Consider the following 14,190-nt stretch of genomic DNA (forward strand, 5'->3'; position numbering starts at 1 on the left):
TTCTCTCGGGGACCCAGGCCAGCGGGAAGTGGCGAAAGGTAAATGGTCTCCATATAGAAATAGGAATGCTTGTAAAGTTTGCAACCCTTAATTGCACTCTCTGCTCCCGTTCGTAATTTAACAAAGACTTTGCAGGGAAACTGGTTACAAGACTGAAGTTCTGTTCTTCCTCGCTCTGCCTCGTCCACCTGTGCACGCTGGGTGCAGCGGGAGGCAAGGGAGGGCGGGAGGTGTCGCGTCCCCAGTGCCAGGTGCCAGGCCGAGGGCTGTGGCCGCGGCAGGAAGCACGTTCACCAATATTGGGAAACATTACGGGACAATGTTGATGGAGAAACCAGATGCCTGAGTGACCACCCCAGGACCACACACAGGAAAAGGGCTGACAGAGGGGCCCCAAAACCTAAACAGCAGTCTTCACTGCATGGTGAAATTTGGGGTGAGATGCACACGACTCCTCAGACTTTTCTCTAATTTAAAACGTCCCGTAATGACCAGGTATTGCTTCTAGAACAGGTAACGGCTTTATTTAAAACCAAGAATGGGGGGGGGGGTGCCGGAGCCGCCAGCACCCTGGAACCCCGAGCCATCACAAAGTGCAAGCAACAGTTAATGCTTTAAAAAAAAAAGAGAGAGAGGGAATACATACTACAAGAGGGAACGTCACACAGTTCCATGCGTACGTTTTTATTCTGCGTGAAGCACCAGGGGCCCTCCATCTGCCCTCCGGGGTTGCGGCAGTAGGCATGCCCCCCTCCGAGCTCGGGGAAGTCTGCGCTGGTCAGCTGGTGGCTGTGGGGGAGCTGCAGGGCCCAGGGCTGGCACTGGTGCCCCGACTTGGTGGTGCTCGCCGTCCCTCTGTAATCCGTGCCCGAGCCGTTGTAGCACTGATGGTCTGCGAGAGAAAGATGCGTGAGGGGGCCCGACCGAGAAGGGGAAGCAGCCCTCCTGGGGAGGGGGGGCCCGGAGCACCCCTCTCCAACTCTTCCAGATAGGAACACCACCACCACTTTGCCTGCACGTACCCAAACTGGAATTTCCAGAAGACCAGACGATTTGACTTCCAAGAAAAGCAACATTTAAAAGTAATGACTTCATGAAGCCCCAAGCCCACCAGTTAAGTCTGGGGGACGTGGGGGGCATTTGGGGACACAAGTGGGGAAGAAAACCCATCCGAAGTTATACCATGACAGTGAAAGCACCTTTGGGACCCGCGAGGCACCTCCATTGCAGAATGAGGAGGTCAACCCACAACCTCAGATACCCGCTTTGCTGCCCAGGGAGGACACCACGTGCATCTCCGCGGTCCATGGCAGAATCCCAGACCCCTCTCGGAGCCAGACCCAGGATGCAAGTGTGTTCAACAGCAGTTTTGTGGAGCTTACCGTGAGCGGGCACTATTCTGAGCACCTTCTAGAGATAAACTCATTTAATCTACATTTCCATCTTCTGAGGTTGGCAGTTATTATCCCCATACAATATGAGGAAACTGGTATTTAAGCAACTTGTCCCAGGCCACCTGGAGTAAGCCCTGCAGCAGGGATCTGGACACGAGCCAGGAGCCCAGAGACCAGGCTCTGACTGTCCCAGTAAGGAAGTCTGTGGGCTCTGAGAAGCCCCAGCCTCACCAGAGAAGTGAAGAGAGTCCTGAGCCTGGGAGAAAGCCGGTCTCTTCCCTGGGTGCCCCCCTGCTCCCCTTCAAGGGGCAGCAACCCTGACCTCGTCAGAGAGGAGAGATGCTCAGGGATCCCAGGGCAAGTGTGGAAGCTGGCCCTGCCTCTGTTCACGCTGCTAACAGGCTTTTGCAGCGGGCACGTAGGTGCCGCCCACCTTAGAGGAGCGGAGTCTGAAGCCCACCGACGTGGGGACTCACGCCAGTCCCTAAGACAGCAGGTGCCCAGCGGCTGTGCGCCCGCAGCGGGAGAACCCCAAAGCCCCCACGACCGCCCCACGGGGCTGGAACAGACGCGGCCACGGCCAGGAGGGACTCACAGCGGCCCAGCCTCTCGGCGGGGATGCCGATGCGCATGCAGTTGGCCGCGTCCGGGCTCTCGGGCAGGGGCAGCGCCTCGCACTTGGGCAGCTGCAGCCGCATGAGGATGAGCGGGTTGGAGCGCGCGATGGTGTACTCCTGGCGGCACAGGTCGCTCTCCAGCACCTCGCACTCGTCCCGGCACAGCTCGCGGGGCTTGGGCGCCCGGGAGCGCGCGTCGCACAGCGGGAACACGAAGTGGCAGAAGGACGGGATGGCGAACTGTGAGCACTGGTCGGACAGGTGCGTGGAGGTGCCGATCATGGTGAAGGCCGCTGCGGGGGCGGTGAGATGGGCGTCAGGGCGGGCGGGCACCTGCCCCGGGGCCCTAAACTTCGCCCGAGCCCCCCTCCCGCGCCCCCGCTGCACCTGGTGTGCCTTGCCCGATCTCCAGCCAGGTGTCCCTCGCCTGCCCGAGCCCCTGGCCCCCTCTCTCTCTCGTACCCGCCCCCTCTCCCCTTCCCCTCCCACCAGGGCCCCCCAACCCTCCGCCCTGTCCTCCACACACCCAGAAAGGCTCTCACACAAGCAGGCCCCCAGGGACCAGGGGCTGCCCTGATTTGCACGGGACATACAAAGTCCCTGGTCCCAGGGCTTCACTTATAAACATCACAAGTGGAACAAGAGAGAAGGAAAAACCAGGCCCAAGATCTCATCTGGCAAGATGCTTCTTCCATCACGGGAAGATTCGGATTCCAGACCCAAAAGCCACTTCCTAAGACCCTGCTAGGACCTGGGCTCGGCAAGCAATGGGCCGTAGGTGGAGCAACGGGGCTGGGTGACGTCTAGAAGCAGAGACTGGAAAAAAGCGCAGGGCTGGAGCCCTGGTCTTCTGCCATCCCGGTCTCGTGGGCCTGCAGACAGACCTGGCAGCCTGGAGGGGGGGCTTCAGCAGGGAGTGGGTGGCCCCAGAGGAGGAAGACAGTAGGCCAGACAGTTGGGCGACCAGCCCTGTGAAACGCAGCGGCAGGAGGAGTGACAACGGGAGAGGCAGGGGTGAGAGGGAGAGCCACCAGACAGCTGGAGAGTGTTCAAAGCGGGGAGGCCTGGGGGGGCTTTGGGATAAAGGGAGCAGAGAAGCAGGTCGAGCCAGGGTCTGGAGCCAGGGTCAGCTGGTTTGCTCCTTCGAGGTGGGACACAGGATGGAGTGGGAGAGGCGTGAGCATGAGAGGGCAGAGTGGGAACAGCAGTGCGTGCGGCAGGAGGGCGCCGTCCCCCTCTCTCGGCCATCAGGGCTCAAAGGAAGGCATCGACCTGCATGCCCACTGCCTGGAGGCCCGCCCACTTTGACCTGCGAAGGCCCTGCTTGTCACAATCTGACCCGGGACAGCTAAAGAAAGAGCGGCCCCTCTGCCCACACACCCTGCAGAGATGGGGAGGAAACCGGGCATGTTGGGCTTTATTTAGTCCCTGGGACACCGGCTCTACCCGTGACTTGTGGTGCGGTGCCCAGTGCGGCCAGAAGGTGGCGCTGCGGGCACCCATTAACCAGGGGGACGCAGGGAATGGATGAGCCGGCGGGGGAGCCCAGCTCTGGCCCTGCCCCGTTATTCACTACAGGATGGTGGGTCACTCAGTCCTCTCCGGTCCTGTGTCTTTATCTGTCTAGTGATTTGTTGAGGCCTCACCCCGGGGGATGGAAGCCCACACAGAGCCTCTAAGACAGCTCGTGAGATGAATACATGGTCCTTACTCCTTCCGGTCCCTTCTGGCCAATATTAAAATTGAGGAACACAGAAGTAAGAGGTTTAGGTGAAGGGTCTCTCGGAGATAGCTCAAGAACCAGCTGTGAACCCAGGTCAGCCCCAACATGGCGGAGTTGGTGACCATCAGGGGGCAGTCATGATGTGGGCTGTGACCCCCAGGCATGGAAAGATGGTCCAAGAAAGCCAAACCTGGCATTTATTTTGGGCTAATCAACCAATAGAGTGTCATAGTTGACCCTTTAAGGGTCTCCACTATTCCCTTGCCCCCCTCAGAACGTAGCACGTTGAGAGCTTACTTCTGAAAGCATGGTTCTAGGTACCCAGAAGGTCCAACAACTCATGTCCTCGCCTTTACCCGCTCCCCACATGTCACCCTGAAGGCCTCTTGGAACCCATGCCCCGGGAAGCTTCCAGAGTCCTGGGAAGGCATTCTGACAAGCATGCTCCCCAAACAGAACATCTTCACAGCCAACAGTCTCTAAACCACAACACAGTCAGTCTAGAACAACTTCAACTTTATTCTCTCTAAAATCCACAAACCTAGAGACCTTCATTCTAGACTTCTACCTAAAAACTGCTGTACAATCCGCCTGCTTAGATATCGGAGTTGTTCAATGCTTCAAACAGTTCCTGAAGACATAACTTGGGGACATTCTCGTGCCTGGAATCAGTGTTAGTCAATTAGTGGGATGCAAAATTCTGGAGTCTGTGGCTAGCATTTTACAAGATGATTAGAACAGAGGATGTCTGAATGCATGGGTCGTATTGAGGCTATAATTGATTCTTTCCCTTAACGAAAGAGAACTGAAGAGAAAAATCCAAGCACACTGCTTTTGTTAAGGATGATGTCTGCTTCCTGGAACCTGTGTCACTTCTCTGAGACACAGGTGTGGGTATACACCTGTGGGAATCATTATTTAAAGTACATATTACTGTATGTTGTGGTCAAAAAGGTTGGAACAGGTCTGCTTTAGATGGCACGAAAAGCTTTTCCAATGAGAGATACCAAGGTTTGCAAAACGTTCTCCTGTTGGACGACCGCCGTACTCCTACTTCTCACTGGACACCTGGCCCTGTCCTCAGGGGGCTCAGGAACCACAGGCCGGTCAGGCAGGCAGTTCCTTGCATGACCATGACCTTAGATCCTCCAGCTTGAGGTGAAAGACAAGGGAGGGCTGACCTGGATTTAGAAGGACATGCCAATGACACCTCCGTGAGTGTCCACCTAGGATCCTCACTCTTGCCCCTCACCAAGGTGGTGATTTTTTGCAAGCCCCCTCTGCAAACCCCAACCCGTCTCCTGGGGAGCCCAGCATGTGTGGCCTTAAGGGGCAGCCGGGGTCCAGAACTATTGTGTAGAGAACCCAGTTGCACAGGGACATCTGCCGTCTTCACAAGATTTTTCTTGTTCCTTATAGAGTCTGGAGAGAAAAATATGTGCGCTTGTGGGGCGAGCAGGGACAGGCTTTGGTCGAATTCATTTTCTTACTTCTCAAAGGATTTCCCCCAAGATGACCATCACATCCCCGTGTAAAAGTCAGCACACTGAGGACTAACAGCCAACCAGAAATGGGTACTTCTAAAGAGACAGACAGCAAGCCGCTCCCTGCCGAGGGATCTGCTCCATTTCTCATGCCGGGAAGCGACACCCGATAACCTGACTGTCCCCGGAACCTGCATGCTGACCGTCGGGAGTACCGTGCAGCATCCCCAGGTGCCACCGCTGACCTGCAAACTTCTCTCCCCAACACCAAAGTCGGGCCTGTGAACCTTTTAACCAAGCGGAAGAGTCAGGGAAGGCAGAACAAAGAAGTCAAGTGACTGAGTGTGGTGGGCACCAGCCTCCCTGCGGTGTGGCCAGCCCGGGGACAGGAGGCCCCGGCGATGCATCAAGGACAGAACATCTCAGGACTTTGGAGTCATGTGGTGGACGCAATTAAGAGCGCTGGCTAGTGTGAATGCACAGATGGGAACGTCTGAGGGTAAACCATGGTGGCAGTCCCAGCGGCTTCTAACGAAGCTCTCTGAGTCTCCGGTGCAAGACATGTGGAACAGGGACTGACTGTCCGAGACAGGAAATGACAAACGCACAAGGGGGACGGTCTGCGCTCGTGGTCTCACAACAACGATGTGGGGCTCCTACCTGTAATTCGGTTTTCAATCTCTCCCTGCATCTGGAGGGAGTCCACGTAAATGGTCCGGTTCCCAATGAAACGTGCACACGCGATCCCCCGGTAAGGCTGGCAGAAGCCGTCCTCATGGTAGTTGTCTCTGGGGGAGATACCGTCTGTGAGCACACTGGGTTGGTGTGTTTTTTCCAAATCCAGCATCTTATCATCCAGTCATCTCCCTTCTTGGTACTGACCCAAAGGAACGGGAACTTCGGACCACCCAAAAACCTGCCCACGAATGTTTACTGCAGTTTTATTTCTAATTGCCAAAACTCGGAAGCAACCAAGATGTCTTTCAGCAGGTGAATGGGTAAATAAACTGTGGTCCGTCCAGACAGAACAGTATTCAGTGCCAAACAAAAAGGAGCCATGGAAAGACATGAAGGAAGCTTACATGCATGATCCTAAGTGAAATACGAATCTGGAGAGGCTACGTGCTGTATGATTCCAGCTAGCTGGCATTCTGGAAAAGGCAGAAATACGGGGACAGTAAAAGGTCAGTGGTTACCAGGGGTTGGTGGACAGGGTGGTACGTGGGATGAACAGGCAAAGCACCAGTGCCTTTAGGGCAGGGAACCTACTCCGTATGATACTATAATGGTGGATACATGTCTTTATAGATTTGACCCTAGAACAGCACAGGTCTGAACCTCATGAGTCCATTTACATGCAATATGTTTTCAATAAGTACAATAGAGTACGATAAATGTACTTTCCCTCCCTTATGATTTTCTTAGTAACATTTTCTTTTCTGTAGTTGACTTTATTGCAAGAAGTCAATACATAATGCATACAAGACACAAAATACGCGTTAATTGACTAAGTGATTGGTAAGGCTGCTAGTAATCAAGTTTTGGGGGAGTCAAAAGTTACACACAGATTTTCGACCACACAGGGGGTGGGTGTCCCAATCCCCATGTTGTTCGAGAGTCTGTTGTCCGAATTCATAACATGTACAACACCAAGAGTGAAAGCTAACATATATTATAGACTCTCGTTAATCATAAAGTATTGATATTAGCTCGTCGGTTCTAATGAATGCACCACACTAATGCAGGATGCTACTAACGGAGAAACTGTAGGTATGGACGCGGGCGTAGGTGAAACCTCTCCATACTTTATATTTGATTTTTCTGGAAATCCCAAGTTGCTCTAAAATATAAAATCTATTAACTTCAAAAAATCCAGCATCTTTAAGGGGAGCGGAGCCATGGAATGTGAAAGATGGATTATAAATGTGAAGCGTACACGTGGGTGGGTACATGTCCACATATGTGAACAAATACACACAGAACGTTCACCATGAATATGTCTCATCCTACATGTGAACTACAACAGAAACATTATGGCGCACACTATAAACTTCTGTTGTTTGCAAGCAAGACTTTTATGAAAGTGACGATAATCCAGAAACTGTGTTCTACCATTACGCTGCACTAGAGAAATCTTTGAAATGCAGGGGAACAATGGGGGGGGGCGGGGATTCCCAAAAGCCTGGCCTTCAAATAACTTGTACAAGGAGATGTTCTTATTATACGACAGAGAAGTGTGCTATGTAGATGGTATGGATTGCACTTAAAAATATGGGGGATGGACGGGGAGCCTCACAAAAGCATGGCCCTCCCACCGGGCCCCCCAGTCCAACTCCCTCCCCAGGGCCTTTGCACGGCCTGCACAGGGCCCTGCTGGAGTCTGTGCCACATTCTATTCTGTAGAACCTGTTAGTCCTGCCTTCAGCTAATGAGATCAGGCATCCTGAATACCCTGATACTTTTCAGAGGGCGCTCAGGATGCTCCAAGGAGACAGGGGATGTGGCTACAGCAGATATATGAGAGCTTCCATCTGCTGGGAGCAAAGGAGAGGGGGGCTTGGGGCTCCCAGGGCAAACTGCTGACAAGTGCTTTGGGCCTGTAATTAAGTCACTTGTTTTCCAGCAAATCTGTAACCACCCCCTAAGCCTAACAATACTCGTCATTCCACCCTACACTGATTTAGACCATCCCCCAGTGAAAATCTGTGCTGTGTCCAATTTCACCAAATGGACTTAAAAATCTGTATTTTAGCTCCCTCACAAATGTAAAATCTGGACGCTCATAACCGGGGAGACAAAGGATCTGGAAGAACATCCGTTCAGCCGCTTTGGGCTCTCTCCCTCCTTGGAACCTGCAGGAACTCTCTTTTTCAAAGAAAGGAACCTGGAGCCATAAAAAATCTAAACAAAGAGATTCTGGTGTCAACAAGAGCTGGGTGCCCTTTCTCACAAGCTCACTTAGCCATTATTTCTTTGGGTCAAGGATTCCTTAAATATAGTTTAACTAGCCAAGCACATGTGCTAACAATACACACCCGACCCCCTCCTTTCTCACTCTTTGTGAGCTGGAGTTAACTGTTGATTAAATTGAAACCAATACCTACGCTTAACAAATGCACCAAAAGTGCAAGTCAACTCTGTCCCAGTGCGTGTGCTACAGATCACTCTTTGCAGGTGGCTCAGGGCACCTGCGCACCACACCAGGAAAATCAAAGAGATATGCACGTTCCGTGCAACGTCACGTATGCACAGGATAGATCTGATGCAGTCAGTCCCTTGGGGTGACCTCACAAGAGTGAGCAATTTCTTTTCTCCACTTCAGGAATCAAGGAATAGAAAGACTGGTCCCTCACTGTGGGCTACTCCCTGGCCACTGGTCAGGTGCCCCCCAGGACTGGGAGAACAGTGAGGGTTCAGGGAAGACGTGCTGAGAAGGGGCTTGATGCCATCTCATCTCATCCCCTACTAACTCAGCTTGGTGGGCTTCTAATCTGAATTGTAGAGAAGGTCCAAAAACACAAACAGAAGTGTCTAGAAAATGACATCTTTCAGGTTTCTGACTTGTGAGAAAACAACTGGAAATCACTTTCTAGTTTCGAGCACAATTATATTTTATCTTTACCTGGCCATAGTTTGGGACCTCTGAAGAGTGACAGAGCTGGAAAAGTGTGTAAAACTGGTCCCTCAGAGACCAAAGGAGAGCACTGAGACAGAAGCTGCCATCTGTAAAGCCCCTTCAACCACACAAGTGAAACACACGTTACCAAATCACAGAACATCAATGTTATGGAAATTTAATTTCGGATATCGCCTACATTCCTAATGCCCCACACACTAATCTAAGGCCTAATGACACAAATGAAGAAGAAACTTATAAACCAACAAATTCATGGTCACGGAGGGGAGACAGATAAATAACTACAATATTGTGTAAAAAAGCAAGGAAAGGAGTAGGTGACTGAGAGCAAACAGAGGAAGGACAGAAAGTGCTTTTCACAAAGGACTGAGAAGATGAGGGACTGATGGGCAACTTCCCCCCAGTGGTAAACACTAAACATAAAAATTAGTTTGAAGAAAAACACAGAAAAATTTCTGGATATAAATAATGAATGATCTTTAAAAAGGGAAGTAGGCACCTTTGAAATTGGAAAGTAATCAAAGTCAATATTCAAATGTAGCTACACATTGTGTAAGAAGGTAACTTCCCCCCCAAACAGTATTTTGCTAAAAAGTGGTAAAACCACTTTCATAATTGTCATTCATATTATGAAAGGGTCAGCCTATATTAAATGGGCTGCCTGCTTGAGTGACGCAGAGGAGGCTACATCTCTGGCGTAATGGGGGGCAGAGCAAAAGCACAAAGAGTAAAATGAGATAAATCACTTTAACAAAGCCTGATACTCAATTCCATAAGATTCAGGTGACCTGACAGTAATTGAATAGGCAGGCAGTAACAAAAGACTCTTTGGAGGAAGGTAACAAAATCTAGAGTACGAACTACAATGTCGGGTATACAATGAAAAATTAGCAGACATGAAGAAATAGGCAAGTATAACCCATCAAGAGAAACAAACCCAAAGATGATCCAGATGTTAGTCTTAGAGACCAGAGCTTTCAGGAGTTCTAGCTGTGGTTAAAAAAAAAAAAAAATGCGTGGAAGAAAGTGTAATGAAAACACGGGTAATTTCAGGAGACGTGAAAACTGTAAAAGAATCAAATGGAAGAACTAAAACAGATAATCCCCAATAAACACTTCTCTGGATGGTATGCACAGATTAGATAGAAGAGGAAAAAAATGGTAAGCATGACAAGTCAAAAGAATATTTCCAAACTGAAAAAGAGATTAAAAGATTTCCAAAAATAAACAGAGCCTCAGTGAGCTGTGGGCGAGTACAAGGGGGAGCCTAACTGATGTGACATCAAATTTCAGGAGAAGAAAGACCCAAGGAGCCGGGGAAAAGATTTGAAGAAATAATCGCCAACATTTTTCCAGAGTTGATTAAAAGACAGTTACAAACTAATCAAGCATTGTCAGTGAACAATAAGCAGGATAAAAAAAGATATAAATATTAATATATCTAATATCAGAGCATCAAAATACATGAACAAGAGTTGACAGGACTAGAGGACAAAACAGAAAAATACACAATTACAGCTGGAAATGTTAACACCTGTCTCTTAGCAGTTCCTCGAACTAGATAAAAAATTCGTGAAGAAACAACAGTGGAAACACTGATCACTGCCCTTGACCTAATTGCATTTGTAAACCAATATACCCAGCGAGACAGCATCCATGTTTCAGTGAACGGGGCACAATCACCCAGACAGACCAGATTCTTGCCACAAAATAACTCACAATAAATTTAATAGAACCAGAACCATAAATCTCAGATCACATCAAATTAAATTAAAAATCAAGAACAAAAAAGATATTTAGAAGCTCTGCAAATATTTGAAAATTAAATAGTCCACTTCTAAATAACCTTTGGGTTCAAAAAAGAAAATGCAAGGAAAATTGGTAGTTTATTATTTTTTTAAAGATTTTATTTATTTATTCATGAAAGACAGAGAGAGAGAGAGAGAGAGAGAGAGAGAGAGGCAGAGGGAGAAGCAGGCTCCCAAGGAGCAGGGAGCCTGACGCAGGACTTGAGCCCAGGACCCTGGGATCATGACCTGAGCCAAAGGCAGATGCTTAACCATCTGAGCCACCCAGGCGCCCAGGAAAATTGGTAGTTTAAATGGAATTCACATAAAATATGAAAAGAGAAAACAGGATACCAAAAATTGTGGAATGCAGCTAAAACAGTAATTAAAGAGAAATTTATAGCTTTAAATGCTTAAATTAGATAAGGTTTTATATTGTAAAAAGCTGGAAAAAGAAAGTCAAATTAAACCTGAAGTAATCAGAAAATACCAATGAAGAGAACATAATCAATATAAAAGGAAGAGAAAAATCAATGAAGCCAAAAGTTAGTTCTTAAAAAAAAAACAAAACCCACAAAATTGCTTATACCTAGAAAAACTGAAAAAGAAAAAGAGAAGAGAAAAAGAGAAAACACACATTACCAATATCAGTAATGCAAAAGGGGACATCAACAAAGGCCCTATGGATGTTAAAAGATAATAGGAAACATTATGTACAAATATATGAGCACAGATCCAATAACTTAGAAAAACAGGGCAAATTCCTTGAAAAACACAATACACTAAAATTAGTGGAAATAGAAATAAAAACTCAGAATAGCCCTAAATGTCTTTAGGAATTTTAAGTTGTTAAAAAAAAAACAAAAACCTTCCCATGATTAAAACCCCAGCCCTAAATAAATAGAAACTGGTGAATTCTGTCCAACATTTAAGGAGGAAACAGTAATTTTACACAAACTCTTTCAGAATATAAAGGAATAAGAGACACAGGTCAAATGATATCTATGACTCACAAGGATGTCCAAGGACATTACAGACCAAAATACCCCTGACCAAATGGGCAACATGCTTCACAAAACAAGGACAGACTGGACCCAACAAAATAAAAAGACAACAGAGAAATGGGTAATGAACCAACTGGGCTAACCAAGAGTACAAGGTTATTTCAACATTTAAAAACCAGCCACTGAAACAAAAACAAAAACAAAAACAGCCACTGAAAACACAGAAACAAAGAGGGAAACCATGTAATAAACTCAGTCGATAAGGAAAAAGCAATTGACAAAAGTTAACACTCATTCATTACCAAAACTCTCAACAAACAAAAAATCACTTTCTTACTCTAAAAAAGGGCATCTATCAGAAGCCTACAAGGAACATGTAGGCAATATTATTTCACCATAAGGAACATCTTCCCCATAGACATTGAAAAAGACAAACCTGTATGCTCTTACCAACTCTAGCTGACATTGCCATGGAAGTCTTAACCATGATGATCAGGAGACAGAGTGATCAATGGATCAATGGAGAGATAGACAGATAAATGGTATATAGATGAATGGCTTATAGACTGGAAAGGAAGAAACAAGACTGTTTCTACTCACACCTGATATCATAATTTACAGAGAAAATCCTAAGGAATATATTTTTAAACTACTAAAACTGATAGAGATTTAGTAAAGCCACAGGATAAGGTCAATACAATCAATTGTATTTCTGTATGTAACAATTAGCAAATAAAATTTTTACAAAAAATATCATTTCCAGGGGCGTCTTGGTGGCTCAGTTGAGCATCTGACTCTTGGTTTCGGCTCAGGTCGTGATCTCATGGTCATGGGATCAAGCCCCGTGTGGGGCTCCGTGCTCAGTGCGGGGTCTGCTTGGGATTCTCTCCCTCTCCCACTGCTTCGCCCCACTGCTTGCACTCTCTCTCTCTCTCAAATAAATAAATAAATCTCTTTAAAAAAGAGTTATTTACAATAACGTTAAAAGCACACAAGAGTAGTCAAATTTATAGAGACAGAAAGTAGAATAATGGTTGCTAAGAATTGGGGTGAAGGGAAAATGGGGAGCCATTGTTCAACAGATACAGAGTTTCAGTTTGGAAAGATGAAGAAGTTCTGGAGAGCATGTGGTGATGGTTGCACAACAACGAGAATGTACTTAATACCACTGAGTTACACACTTAAAAATGGCTGAAATACTTTAGAAAAAAGCCTAATAAAATATGTACAAGACCTCCACACTTAAAACCTCAAAATACTGTAGAGAGAAAGCAAAGAGAACCTACATAAATAGAAAAATACACCATATTCATCGGGTGGACATTCAATGGTTTTAAGAAGTCAGTTCTCCCAAAGTACAATATCACCTACCAAAATCCTAGCAGGATTTCCTCACAAATTACTTTAAATTATGGAAAAAAAAAACAAAACTATATAATGAGAAAATAACCAAGTGAGCAAAATTAATAGCACCAATAAGGGGCAGACTGACATCACGTACCTCCAGATGTGTGACCCTGAAAAGGAAACATCGCTTATATACTTTAAAAAGTAAAAAATGCATACACAGCGTCTAATCGTGAACATTGCAAACATCAGCCAAATTCAAATTCAGAGACATTCTGTACCATAACTGCTTTGCATTTATCAAAATTTCATCAAAATGACATATCAAAAATGTCATGAAAGGCTGAGGACCTGTTCCAGATTAAAGAACACTAAAGCCAACAAGGGGAGGGTTCTGTCCCAGAGAGGGGGTCTACACAGCATTACTGCGACAATCAAAGAAACTGGAAGATGAATGGCAATTCTCACATAACACCCTGAATTTGAAGCTGTTGTTCTGTAAGGAAATAGGTTGATCTTAGGGAATACACACTGAAGTATAAAGGGAAAAGGGGCATAAAGAATGCGACGAATTCTCAAGTGGCTCAAGAAAAGGAATAATTACAAATATGTACGGGAAAATGATAAATCAAATATGACAAGATCATGGTTAGCAAGCCTGGGTAAAGAGATATGGAATTACTTATAATTACTCTTCTCGTAACTTTTCTGTACAATTGGAGTTATTTCAAAATGGAAAGTTAAAAACATCCCAGTTCAGACTTTGGTAGAAATTGACAAACTGATTCTAGAACTTACATGTAAATGCAAAATAGAATAGCCACATCATGAAAGAGAGGAAGAATGAAGGTGAATTTGAACTGATTGTAAGATTTACCACAATGTTACAACTTTGAAGACAATGTAATATTGGGATATATGGACAGATCAATAGAACATGACAGAGAAGCTCAAAATAGACCCTAACCTATGGTCAACTGATTTTCAAGGAAGACACTAAGGCATTTGAGGATGACCAGACAATTGTTTCAAAAACGGTGCTGGAAGAACTGGATATTCGGGGTTTTTTTGTTTTTGTTTTGCTTTAAAGATTTTATTTATTTATTTGAGATAGAGAGAGAAAGGGAGAGCAGAGAGGGAGAAGCAAATACCTCGCCGAGCAGGGAGCCCGATGTGGGACTCGATCCCAGGACCCTG

The 14,190-nt window shown here is 46.7% G+C and overlaps 1 protein-coding gene across 1 annotated transcript in view; it reads right to left on the reverse strand.

Moving 5' to 3' along the window:
- ROR2 (ROR family WNT receptor 2) overlaps positions 1 to 14,190 on the reverse strand; it is a 193,218-nt gene that overhangs the window by 5,032 nt on the left and 173,996 nt on the right. The window contains exons 6-8 of the mRNA XM_088018855.1: positions 5,879 to 6,006; positions 1,990 to 2,304; positions 647 to 892 (exon numbers count right to left, since the gene is read on the reverse strand). Of these exons, the coding sequence (XP_087874981.1) occupies positions 647 to 892; positions 1,990 to 2,304; positions 5,879 to 6,006 (689 nt within the window). The remainder of the gene's footprint in view (positions 1 to 646; positions 893 to 1,989; positions 2,305 to 5,878; positions 6,007 to 14,190) is intronic.

Source organism: Eumetopias jubatus, unplaced genomic scaffold, assembly GCF_037043125.1.
Source record: "Eumetopias jubatus isolate StellerSeaLion01/CBP00866 unplaced genomic scaffold, mEumJub1_p1.0 scaffold_15, whole genome shotgun sequence".
In the NCBI taxonomy this organism is placed as follows: Eukaryota; Metazoa; Chordata; class Mammalia; order Carnivora; family Otariidae; genus Eumetopias; species Eumetopias jubatus.